Raw genomic sequence first — 13,500 nt, forward strand, 5'->3', positions numbered from 1 at the left:
TTAGTTAACGTAAATGCAAACATGGTCCACCAAATTCTGCCACTACTAAAAAACAATTGTGTCATTCTCCAAACCCCTTATGTGTCTAAAGTGCTATTTAAAAGTGAAAGTGCCGTAAGGTTGAACTGTTTTCTCTATTATTTTCTATGTGACATCAACCTAATGACTACCCAACCATTTTAAACTTTATTGCTATAACTGGCACATTTACATGATCAACTCAAGTTCTCATGTTTGTTTAGTCAATTTCCCCCTTAACAAAATGTAAACATGTCAATTTGAATCCTTAGAGCAAGTTTGACAACTGGTTGTCTTTTTCTTACTTTTCACTCAGGCTTCAATTCAGTCACACATAGCAGCAAAATGGAAATTTAACCCTTCCACATTCAGAACCTGGTCACATATTTATGTTTTCTGTAGACTTCATGCTAATTTAACTTGTTTTAAGTGAATGCATACAAGATCTTTTGTTTTGAGACAATATGTCTGCCAGAGATTTACAGAGATCTGCACACCCAGAAAACTGGAACATTTGTCATCCATAAGACAACGGTTATCTCCCCAAATCTTTACTTTCAGTTCTGGTTCCGAAACACATGTATGAGTGTTGCTAATAAGCTCACCACACATACACAGTAAATCCCATTCGTCACCCTCCAGACCTCTGTGTGTGTCTCTGGTCAGTTGTTGGAGTTGATGTCCGCCTCATCTTTGTCCTCACGGCTCTCCTTGAAGCTCTCCTTCGTGGCCCCGTCTTTCTCCCTCTGGCTGTTTCTGGTGGAGCCGATGGAGCCTCGAGGCTGGTAGCTGTAGCTCGCAGCGCCAAAGGACATCCCTGAGTTAAAGTGGGTCTCCTCTCCTTCCAGAAGTTTCCTTATGAGACCAAAGGAAACAGATGTCAGAGGGCCAAATGCCTTAACACCCCTAACAGTGCTAAAGATTTCTTTTAAAAAAATCTTCAAGTTATGTCTTTTACACAGTCTGGAGGTGCCAGCAGCTACTGAACAAAGTGTAATAGCTGCAACATAAACAATTACTGGTGTTGTAGTTCAAAGAGCAACTTTGACCAAACGCTTCATGGTAGTGACAAAAGATGGTACAACAAATTGCCTTGATGTCTTGGTAATAAAGGAGTTAATTACCGGCACTTAACCAGGGAATGAATGAATAACTTCACAGCATGTTGGGCACACAATGAGGAACTAATGAATAGATGATCCTTAAATAATGTTTCCAAATTACATAATCATGCTATATGATGATCAACTGAAGTTAATCAGTCACTTCAGAAAACTTGTTACTCACTGTCTACCTGTTAAATAATGGTTAAGTAGCATAGATGAGAGAGTCTCTTGCGCCTCAGCTCCTCCACAAAATGGAGGTCTGTGCTCACAGAAGGACCAGCGACAAACAGAAGTCTTTCAAGGGATCTAACAGGTAAACCCAATGAAGAAACTAGAGCACACAAATCACTTGATGACGTTTAATCAGGTGCCTCCTCCTCTTTTTCAGGAGGGTATTTAAGGTTTTCAAACTGCACCATTACTGTTTGACTCTGATGAAGACATAGTGCGCGTCGAAATGTTAGTCCTCTGCACCTGATTAAACGTCATCAAGTGATTCGCGTGCTCAGTTTCTTCATTGGGCTTACCTGTTAGATCCCTTGACACACTTCCAAATGGTTAAGTAGCAGTTTGGCGCTCATTTATTCTCCAGTAACTGCTGTTTACAAAATTTTGAGCACCCTATCTAACAGTTATTATGAATTAAGTAATCATTAACTACCAAATACATTTGAGAAAGGTACATTCAACATCTACATATAAACTTATGGTTTACAATCAGCTAGATACTTATTTGTTCCCTGATAAACTAGCAGTTTGTTACTCATTCATTGCAAAGCAGGGTGGGAAATTAGCATCCACCACCAGCTAAATGCAGGTATTTTTGAGCAGTGTCTGGTGAACTTCAACCTATCAGCCACTGGGGCAGTCAAATAAAAGCAATGTAACAGAATAATTTTGTGAAGTTAAATGACATAAATTGAGTCCTGTTTTGTGCTTTCTGAAATACAACCAAATAAACTAAGATATGATTCGTTATTTACCTGAAATGAAGATTTCATCTAACATTATAATAAAGATTTAGAGAAAAGTTTTAATGTATCTATGCATTTTTAGTCAAATAAGTAAAAAAAAAAAAGGGGGGTATGAAAATGTTCTTATCTAGTTATAAAAACACTCATTCTTTCACCCACATGTAGAAACAGCAGCAGTTACCATAGGATGATGATGATCCTGTTTCTCCTTATAAAAGGTGATGGCGTTTGTGCTCCTGGATTATAACAGTAAGCGTGAGCTCCTCATAAATGGGCACATGATTCTCGGGGTGCTTTTTCTGAACACAACACCTGCACTGAGTTACACCAAGCAACAACAGAATAAGCTGTTTGGCATTGACAGAGAAGATTTGGCAAAATCTTTCATGGCTGCAAACCACATACTCAGCTCTGCTGCTCATCCCACAAATGCATGTTCCTTACAAATGTGGCATCATTTTAAACGAAATAATGCTTTTCAACAATATACTATTTATTGCCAAGAAGCTCTGTTACAACAAAGAAATAATCTACCAAACACATATTTCTGTACTTTTTGTGTTAAGTTTAGATAATGTCAAAATAAACTTTTTTAGGACAACTTAACTAAGCGGCATTCAAGACTAATCTTAGTATTTTTAACAACAATGAGCACCTAACCATTCAGCTGAAAGTCATCAGCAATAATGGCTGCTCCTCAAACCAAAACACTGGCAAATGGGTCAGTAGCAGTACGTAAACTACAAACTATATAATGCTGCTCATTTTTTACCACTGACATGCTCAGATTATTCTGACAACATAATTGGAATGAACCCCACAGAGATAGACCTTTCTATTAAGAGTAATAAAAAATGATCCACCATCTCTATAAAGCAGCCAGAGTCCATTGAAAAAACTGTGATTTAATTGTACCGGCCACACAGGTTGCTACTTTTCAAAAAGGATTTTTTTTGTGTCAAATACAGTGATAGAACAAAAGTTACCATTTAAACCTCCAAAGTCACAGAAAAAGTAGGAAATCCAATCAGTGCAGGAACAGGAACTTCTATGTCCTATAAGGTCAAATTACCATTCTCTCAGTAAAGTTTAGTTGTGTTGCAGAGAGCCATATAACCTGCAGTTATTTAAATCTTAGAATTTTTTTTGTTCTATTTCTTTAAAACATTATCTCAATACACCCAAATTAAGCTAAATCCACTTGACAAGTTCATATAGAAATCTTCATTCAAAAGGTTATGGACAAAAATAGTGCTTGAATTTCTTTTTGTTTAAAAAAGTTCTACCTTTTAATTTTGTCAAAAGTAGACATTTCTCATATTTTAAGAAATTTAAAGTGATCTTCATTTTACGTCAATAAACGTGAGTAAATTTGTTTGCTGCATCAGCTGATCTTTTTCAAATAACAAACATTTTGGTTCTGTTATAGTGTCGGTCATGTCTTGAAATAAGGTTTTTATCTGGATTTGCAAAGTGAATGTGGCTTAAATAAGTATATTGATGTATTTTTGACAGAACAAGTAAGACAAAGGACGCCTCTTTGTTGGTATGGTGGGCAGTGAGACCTACTATGGAGGTGGGTGGCTTTAAAGGGGACATATTTTTCCCCTTTTAAGACAAGTTTATATTGGTCTCAGAGGTCTCCAAAACATGCACTCGAAGTCTGTTGCTGAAAAAACACTCCAGTATTGGATTTTTGTATGTTTAAAAACCCCTCTGTTTCAGCCCTGCTCAGAACAAGATGTTCCTATATCTTTGTCTTTAAATGTTACTGAGCTGTCTGGGTCCGCCCCTTACTACACCCCTCTCAGGAAATGGATGTGGCTCTCCTTATCCTCCTCTCAGCTGCCAGCTGGATCAGGAGAGGAGGGAGAAACTTTCTTTCAAGTGGAGATGGCCACTGAACCCGCGGGCGGTACGGCTTGTTTCAGCACACATATTCTGTCAGGTGGAGAAAGAGATGGGGGAGGGAATGGATTTTTCTGGTACTTGCAGAGATTGAGGACAAACAAGGGGCACATATATTTGTTAGAAAAGCCGGAAAAATTGATTTTTGCATAATATGTCCCCTTTAAGGCCCTGGAGCTCACCCTACAGCCTTCCTGAGGGGTCATGGTCCAAACTGTACATAACCCTGGTGAAAGGTTGTTCCCTCTTGATACCCCCAGTGATGCCATGGCTCTAATTTGCATCGGCCTAGATGGTTGAGTTGTTTTAATTCCATTATTTAACCAGTGAGTAGGGACATAATTGAGATCAGGGGTCTCTTCACTGAGAGCTAATTCTTTCATTATGGCACAAGAATCCTGTGTTTATTTCAAATTGACTGGAACTCATAAAAATAAACTTGCCAAGATTTGAGTTTTTGCAGAAAAACATCTGTGTTTTTTTTATGTCAGTAATAGCTTCATGAGTCTGATTTGGCACATGCTGAAAGAAACGCCACAGCCATTGCAGCTCCTGTCACAACTAATAATTAAATCATGCAGACAACTGCATTTAAAAAAAAATACTCTCCCGAAGACAGTATCTGTTCCTCATTTAGTCCTAATAAAGTAAAAAAAAAGCCCAGGTTTAAACATACTAGATACAGTCAGCACCTGTAGGCAGCAATCTCTATATCCAGGGCCATCTTCACGTTGAGCAGGTCCTGATACTCTCTCAGGTGCTGAGCCATCTCCCCCTTCAGGTTCCTCAGCTCAGTATCCAGCTGGGTAATAGTGTCCTGTTACATGGAATAGAGACATAGATGTCAGGGAAGCATGGAGATTAAGGGTTAAAACATGACGCATGTATACAGTGATTTAAATCCACTGTGGTATAAATGCTGATTGTAGCATTTCCTTTAGGGCGAACAGGAATACAAAAACCTCTAAGGATTAGCTTTACCTTCTCTAAAAAGCCAGTAAAGGCAGGTTGCCTTCCTGTATCCGATTTAACAGGTCAGGGGTTAATCTAATAGTCACGCAGCGTTGGTTAACTAAGAAGTGATGCAGCCGTCTCACAGTCTGAGTAACTACTTAGCCTACCAAAGGTCATGTTTGACTTCAAACTGGGGAAAAGGTTTCTCACAATGCAACAATTTAAACTGAGATACAACTCTATTTAAAATCAAACGATATCAATGTTCATTTTGATACCACATTAACGAAATGAGAAGTCATCAACATGCAATATTGTTGATTCAGATGATCAAAAATTACAAACTGCACTCATATGTTGGCATATGTTTCAGTGACAACTTTAGACCTTGAAAGTACATATAAACATGTTAGTCCAACTATAATCTTATTTAATCCCTTTTCTCAAAGTTGGACCAACATTGATAATACAGGTGAAGATCGATTTTCTTTTGCATGTTTACACCTGAATTGGTGCAGGCTAGCCTAGGAGTTCTGCAGTGTTATCTTTGGTAGTTATTTGAAATTTAGTCCTAGTCTTAGGGCCTTTGCACACCAAGGACGATGCAAATTAAAAAAAAAAAATGGAAATAATCTGGAGGCCAATTTTGCAAAACTTTTGCAGTGTGTTTTGCACTATCCTCTGGTTAGCTGTGATACACGAGAGCAGAAGATAAAATGAGGTTTTCATCATTTGTGCCTGCCGATACTACTAATAATTTAATTTAAAATATACTAACAGACCTTAAGTGCTCTCTCACCTCATCTCTGCTTGTGTTTTGGCAGATTATACAAACAGTGACAAAATATAATGACTTTGAATGTCCAGTAGTCCAGCAGTAACATTTAATTCTTATTCAGTCTCACTAACAAACACTACACTTACTTTTTGTCCAAGTTGTGGTTTGCAAAGATCTATTTCTTAGCTTCTGTCTGTCTCATAGAGAAAAGGTTGTTGACAAACATTCTAACTCATATTTTATAAGGGCAAAATTAACACTGACATTAATTGATGCTAGTCTCTAACCTAAAAGTCAGACAGCAGAGCTAAGTTTAGCAGAAACTATGTTGTCTGCCTTCCAATATTACCATAAGAAGCTTGGGGATTGTGTGCATAACATTTGCACCCAATGTAAGCATAGAGTGAGTATGAAAACTGTGAAGCTGACTAGTTGCCCAAGTTTTCACCATCTGACAACTGGTTAGCCCTGCTTTAACTCGTTAGCATGGTCAACAGGAGGAAAGTCCCATAGTAACATGGCTGATCTGGCATGGCCAGATCAGTAAATCAAATCAACCTCAGTGCATGAATCTTGGGACAAGAGGAAGAAAATCCAAGTGACAAGCCTGATAGAGCTTTAACTGTGCATGCAAATTTACTGAGTGGCTTCTAGATTTAGCTTAGGTCAGCACAAAGACTGTAGGATTAAGCTGACCTACATACTAGTATCTTTATATCGTGCTACATTCAGCCAACCATCTTCTTACTGTAGTTTATTTTTATTGTCCCAGTCATTCTCTAAAGAGAACAGACATTTTAGTTGAAGCTTTGCAAGATGGATTCACCTGATGACAAACATTGTTTCTGGCTAATCTATCGACCTGGCAGGATTACTTGCAAGGTTGATTACTTGCCAGTCACAACTGAAAGTGACACCATAGTTTGGCACTTTCTAGCAGCAAAGGCTGTTAATGCATTTATGTGAGTCCTACGGGAAAGTTGGTGGAAAATACTTTAAGTATTTCAAGCTAGTATGCTAAAAATGGTGACCTCGATAGCCACAGATCATACAAATAAATGTGCACACTTTGGCAAATGTTGTAAAGGTGCCTACATTTCTGCCCTACTGTTGGTTTTTCTATTTAGCCATTTACAGATTGAAAATTTGCTGCAGTGACATTAAAGTTACTCCCACATTGTACCTCTGTACTGACATGGTACAAGTTGTATCTGTAAAGTTGTACATTGTAATGACTTTGCCCCATTGTTTCGCTCTTCCACAAAATTTCTATTCAGGTATAAATTTACAGATTCTTTGACAGCAGGGTAGGAATGGCTCAAGAGGATATGTCTGTTTGCTAAAATGTTGAACCATTTCTTTCCACTAATGTATCTTTAACTGAGAAGTTTTTGTCTGAAATTGTTTGCAGGGAAACAATTGGTTAGTAGAGAAAAATCAACAGAGTTTAGAAGGTGATTGTTTGAACCTTCAAGGCTGTCAGTGCGCTGCACATCTTATTCAATCCCTGACATCTTAAAGTTGAAGACTACCTGCTGTGTGCACTTTGCTAACAGCATTACTCTGGCTGAGGCTGTGACATAATTCATGAGGAACTTGACTCTGAGATCTGTTCCCTCCAAATCCTATTCTACAGCGTTGCAGACAGCCATGACCTTCCTACCCACCGTGCCAGCAGGGTGGAAGCAGGTGACTCCTGCTTTTAACAGACATTTAAATAGCATTAAGTTCATCTGAAGTTCTACCTTCAACAATTGTGCTGCGTAAACAGGAAGTGTAGAATCCCCACGGGGTGTTTGCTATGATAAAATGCCATTATAGAGGTGTGTCACAAAGTAATAAATGATTTCTAAGAGGGCTGTCAGCATAATGCATTACCTGCAATTAATTAAAGTCCATGATTAAAGCATTAATTTTCAAAATGAATTTATCGCATGCTTTATTGTCCCTTTCAGCATTTTAGTTTAGCCACTGCAGCATCTCCCTGCAGCCACAGTAATGTCAAATAAAACTATCATTGCTCCTTAATGTCTCATTTCACTTTAAAGAACTCAAAGACAGTTCAGTGCACAAGTAAATAATCATCTGCACACTGTGATATCAAAAATTTGCCTTTTGAATGCTCCCTTTTTTATTTTCAGTCCAGAACAAGCTCCTTTTTTTCTGCATTTAATGTCATAATCTTCAGTCTACCCAAGGTTCATGAGTTTCTTTCAAAATAAAAGCAAGTCTGTATCCAAACAGGAAGTCAATTACCCATATCTTAAGAAAGTAAATAAATACAAAAATGAAATATCATGAGATTAATATGCAAAATAGAGGAATTTCAAAATTGAACAAAAGAGGAGATCATGGTTAACTCCAGAAATTCTAATATTAATTACGTAGACAGTTTCAATAATTTCACATCTCTAATTTCTTTTTGTCTTTTGCTTCAGTGCATTTCTCAAATCTGTTACAATTCTGTTTCTGCCTTAGATATAAAAACCCTATATTTACCAAGGTTTTTTTCAATGCATTTAAGAGCTGGTTTCAAATTGACTATGGTGTACTTGTATTAATATGAATGTGGTTTACTTGTCCAGAACTTTTTTATTTTTTTTACTACTGTAATGTTTAATATTTAGATCAGGACTGTCAGTGTCACCTTACTAATATTTTTTTGATTAAGCTCCCAAATCAACACAGAAATTTTTAAAAACTGAATTAATTGAGCGCTTTTTTTGGGCACTATAGTAAAGCTACCATAGCAGATAGTACTCACTGCAGCATTTTCCTACTCTTACTGTACAGTTTAAAAACAAAAAACAAAAAAACAAATAGACAGCTCAATGAACAAGACACCCTGTTGAAAGCACACCTTTTCATTTTTACAGTTACCTCAGCTATTTTCATTTACCTCTCTGTCCTTAAGACATGTTTATTTCCATGCTTAAAGCTAATGTTGATACCATCCAGAAGTTCTGTATTTCCTTTCAAAATAAAAGCATTTAGGGCATATGTCCATAGTCAGGAATTTTGACGCTGACAGCGCTTATTTCTAACTCAAAGCCAATGTAATCAAGAGCTCTCAGAAAAACGCCCTCAGCATCAGCTGTTTTTGATGCCACATTCAAAGCCCTCTCAGTTGAAAACAGTTAAACTTTTGGACCAGAGTTTCAGCTCTCCTTCTGTGCTGTGTGTGCTTGAAGGTCTTGCTATTCTTTTCAGACTCTGTGGCTTCGAAGTTTCTTGCTTAGCACTAGTTTGCACTAAAGAGATTTGTGTTAATTTCAACATTTTGTTTTAAGTCTCTTTGTGGTTTTCCAAAAAGGAACATCCCATTCACTGTAATATCTACTGCTGTTGATCTCAGTTTACTTGACTTTCAGATGTTCTTTGCAAGCCAAGCTAACTGTAGTGTTAGCTATGAACTAAGCATTTTCTAACCCCTGATTCCTGTCCTTTTCTGGCCTCTTTTATCATTGTTTTGATAATTTATGGCTCTGATTACCAAAACAATGATGCCCAAAAATCTAAACTCAGAAATGTACAACATAAGTCTACAATCTAATGGGCAGTAAACTTCCTCTAAACAGCCTACCAAAATAAAAAAGAGTCCTTAGTAAATTAAAAAAATATGTCCCTTTGGTTATTTTAAATGCTTACAGCTGCTTACCTGCATGGCTGTGACTTCACTGTTGTGTGCATCCTCCATCTCTGTGATCTGCCTCTCCAGAGACTCGTTGGCGCCCCTCAGGGTCTCGATCTCGATGGTCTTAGACTGCAGCTGCCTTCTGAACTCACTGAGCTCCTCCCTGCTCGCCCTCATGGCCTCATTGCTCCTGGTGGCTTGCTCGCTCAGGCTGGCAAACTTGTTCTTGTACCACTCCTCTGCAGACTGCAGGTTTTTGGAGGCGATGGACTCGTACTGGTTACGGATCTCCTTCAGTGCAGAGGTGAGGTCAGGTTTGGCAAGCTCCAGCTCCACAGAGACCTGCTGCGCCTCCATCAAGCTGCTCAGCTCCTGGATTTCCTCATCATGTACTTTCCTCAGGAAGGAGATCTCGTCCATCATCGACTCCACACGGCGCTCTAGGTCCAGGCGGACGGCTGCGGCATCATCAACATCCTTCCTGAAGGACTTCAGAGTCTGCTCGGCTTCCTCCCGGGTCCTAAACTCATCTTCATACTTTAGAGTAATTTTCTGAAACAAGACAGGAGAATGTGAGAGAGTAAAACTATGATCCACTGCTAGTTTGTTTTTTTTTTTAATCCAAATGGATTATAATACCAAAGAAATAGAAGTTTCTCCAGTAGATTGTGTACATTATAATAAAATGTTTATTGCTCCCACCAAAGTACTTCCACAGAAGCCAGAAGTATTGTCACTGATAGGCTGAGATTGTAATTCTAGGGCCCCATTTTACTGTGAAAACTTTGCAGTCCAAACTGTGCAGTGCACTAGTGTGCATCCACAGTTTGCTATCTAGATGGAGCGCTATCCCAGGGCAAACCCAAGTGCAGAGCACAAGAGAGGATGTATTATGTGCCTAGATTAAGGTTCTTAGATTACCAAGGTCTGCACCCTTATGATGTCAACAGACAGAAAAGGCCAGAAAGATGTTTCATTTTCTTTGTGCAAGTGTTTTTATCTGCATGAGTATAATGTTATATTCATATAATATGTTTTATGTTTAAGTAGTGGGACAATGTCAGAAGAAAATACAATCTTTTGCAAGATTAGGTGAGAATTAAGATGACACATGCATAACATTTTTTTGGATGAAAATCACCCCTCATTCTCCTTTTCATACTTGTTTCATATTTTACCTGCAGCTCGTCCTCTAAGTTGTTCCTCTCGATCAGGATGCGGTTCTTGTCTCGGTTCAGCTCGTCCACCTGTGACCTCAGGTCTCTCATTTCCTGCTGGTAGAGGAGAGCGACGCGGGACGGCTCGCCCTGTTTCTGGCGCAGACTCACCAGCTCCATCTCCAACATTTTGTTCTGCTGCTCCAGGTTACGCACTTTATCGATAAACATGGCGAAGCGGTCGTTCAGACCCTAGAGAACAAAATACAATATTGAAGAAATCATCCTTGACTCTTCTAAAAAATGCTTGCTTCCATTATCATTTCTCATCTAAACTAAAAAAGCCACTTAAAAGTTTACTGGTGCAGGGCTCATGGCTCACACACTTAAGTCCGTTTGTTAAAAAGCTCTTGTCCAAATCAAAATCTCATCGGTCAAGCAATTGTAGATGTTACTTTCTTCATCCATCAGTGCCAGCCCTGATTTTGAATATATGTAAATCTCTCATTTCTATTAGTGTCATGATAGTGGATGGATTATTGTCTTGTTTGAGAAGTAATCCCAGTCCAGTGTGAAGCTTATTGTAGTGTGATATACACACAGGCAGTTTTATCATTAGGCAAATGTAGGCAATCACATGAGGTATCATGATCCAAGGGGCCTCATTGTAGGTGTGCATCAATGGGGTATATGCTGAAAATCACAAAAATGGTGCCAAGGATGAAAAACAGACACATCAAAATGGGTCCTGAGGAGGACCCCTGGCTCCAACAGCAACTCTGTAGACAACACTCAGAGCCTGAGAGTCACCCACGTAGTTGAATCTCTGGGGGAGGTACGTGTCGGGGATGTGCATGGGCTTCTGTGTAGGGTTCAGTGCTACATGGACCTAGGACGTATGCAACTGCACAGATTTGATGGAGACATGTCAGACTTATAATGTGATGAGTGTAAAGATGCTCTCCAAAGAGGTAAAGAGCAGGCACTGCTGGGTATTTTGGGTGTTTGTATTTCAGATTTGGGTAAGTATGTGTTTTATTTCTAGCTTTACTACATGCAAAAAGATGCTTCCATCTATTTCGTTCACTCACTGTGATTTACTTCAGCTGAAAGGGAAGGCCATTTAAACTGGTCTTTCATGCCAGCAATTAAAATGTTCTCCAATTCTTGATAAATTCTCAATTTTAGAAATAAGTGGAGCTTTAAAACATATTTTGTATTGAAACACAATTAAAGAGTTTTAAATGCTGTCTGTAAGAAATCACTGGCGCTCACCTGTTGCAGGCTTGCAAAATTACTGTCCTAATAAACATGTTATAAATAACTGAAGTTTCTGGGCTGTCATAATATTAAGCACAGGCTTTATGACATTAGAGAAGGCTTCATTCTGACCCCATTTTCATCCAGCAGATTTACTTTATAAGGTAAAGGCAATTAACTAACCTAAGAACCAAAATTCATGATTTAGAAGCTTATAACATTTAAATGTTAACTACTTCAGACCCAGTCTACAGTGAAATACTTAGATCAAGTTCTGGTGTGATGAACTGAATCTTGGTTTACTGCACTTACTTATAGGCTATGTTAAATGTGAAGTCTTTGGTGGGCATAAAATGCAGCTGTGTCTGAAAAAAGGCGATCAAATCTAACACACATCAATGTAAAGGGGAACACTGTGACCAAGTCATAAAATTAACTATTAAGTGGTCATTGTGGTAATGAACGACACTTCCAAACGTGTATCGTGCTTGCATGTTGCTCACCCACCTGCAGCTGCTCCTTCTCGTTGGTTCTGATGACCTTGAGCTCATTGTTGGCCACGGAGGTCTGGGTCAGGTCCAGGGAGTCGGAGGCCATCGGCGAGAAGGAGATGGAGGAACGGCCGACCCTCCTGTACAGACTCATAGAGGTCCCGCTGCTGCGGGATGACACAGCCATGGAGCGAAGTATCGGGGAACCCCGGGGAGAGGAGCTGCCCATGCGGTAGGAGGAGGCGGAAAACCTGGGAGACTCCCCGAAGATCTTCCGATAGGATGAGGAGGTGTAGCGGTCTCCGTGGTTCATCTTCGCTCTGAGTCTGAGTTAAAGTGAGGGACTTAATGAGATTTAGGACGCTTAAAGGCTGCAGGTGGAGCGAACCACCTTACGCACGACGCTACAGGTGTCCAAACAAGCTGTTTGGTACAGATAAGTTGCAAGTTTAAATTCTATCAATATAAGTGATCTAAATAGAAACAGGGAGTATTTCCCCTAAATTTCAGATCTGTCTCGAACTCATTTTTAGTGCGTAAAATGATGGTACCGCCCACCTCTCCCTAAGTGCACAAATGTGTCATGTACATACCAGCAGGTGTGAAACCAGAACACTTTGACGGAGGTTATGCGAGTTTCTCCAAGTCGGCGACATCTGTAATGGCTGCATGATAGAATCAAGTCCCCAAGTACTAATGCACACTCATTTAGAAAAAACCGAATAAAACAGTGAGAGTGGGTTTGTCATTGTATGTCACAGAATACGCAGGCTTTGTTGATGATCTCAGCAGCCCATATGTTTACAGCCGGCACCGAACTGAGGGCTGTTGCATTTTGGGTAATGGTGTATGTGTGTTCTGGGCACCTTTTTAAAAGTACTGATACTGCACCGGTGTCAGAAAAAAAACAGATACCCAACCCTGGTAGCACAGCGTTTGGTCTTAAACTTCAAGAAAACAGACAAAATACCAGAGGTGGAAAAAAATGACACAGTTATTGTACTCAAGTAAAAGTGCAGTTAAAATTTACTTCAGTAGAAATAAGAGTATTAGTCTATAAATCTACTCAAGTAAAGTTAAAAAAAAGTACTGAGTAGCTGCTGAAAAGTTGTAAATATGATCTTTCCTTACTGGCAAGGACAACACGAGAACAGATCTCCAACCAGGTTTTTCAGGTAAAGTTACACCTCTAAAATAAAGTAAAATTCACAGCAAAAATG

The 13,500-nt window shown here is 39.1% G+C and overlaps 1 protein-coding gene across 1 annotated transcript; it reads right to left on the reverse strand.

The window, feature by feature from the left end:
* Positions 1 to 35: 35 nt before the first annotated feature.
* On the reverse strand, positions 36 to 12,949 carry inaa (internexin neuronal intermediate filament protein, alpha a). Its single transcript, XM_041789710.1, has 6 exons — positions 12,874 to 12,949; positions 12,297 to 12,606; positions 10,551 to 10,781; positions 9,397 to 9,924; positions 4,699 to 4,823; positions 36 to 873 (listed from the first exon to the last, which is right to left on the reverse strand). The coding sequence occupies exons 2-6, from the start codon at positions 12,591 to 12,593 to the stop codon at positions 681 to 683; spliced, it is 1,374 nt and encodes a 457-aa protein (XP_041645644.1). The 5' UTR covers positions 12,594 to 12,606; positions 12,874 to 12,949; the 3' UTR covers positions 36 to 680.
* Between the last annotated feature and the right edge of the window lie 551 nt (positions 12,950 to 13,500).

Source organism: Cheilinus undulatus, linkage group 6 (assembly GCF_018320785.1).
Source record: "Cheilinus undulatus linkage group 6, ASM1832078v1, whole genome shotgun sequence".
NCBI lineage: Eukaryota > Metazoa > Chordata > Actinopteri > Labriformes > Labridae > Cheilinus > Cheilinus undulatus.

What these genes read in the sequence shown, in the direction of transcription:
- inaa (XM_041789710.1), bottom strand. Translation starts at nt 12,593, where the DNA reads ATGAACCACGGAGACCGCTACACCTCCTCATCCTATCGGAAGATCTTC. An exon ending in ACTTAGAGGACGAGCTGCAG is followed by an intron (nt 9,925 to 10,550) that starts GTAAAATATGAA and finishes GTCTTGTTTCAG; the next exon opens with AAAATTACTCTAAAGTATGA. An exon ending in GTGAAGTCACAGCCATGCAG is followed by an intron (nt 4,824 to 9,396) that starts GTAAGCAGCTGT and finishes TCCATGTAACAG; the next exon opens with GACACTATTACCCAGCTGGA.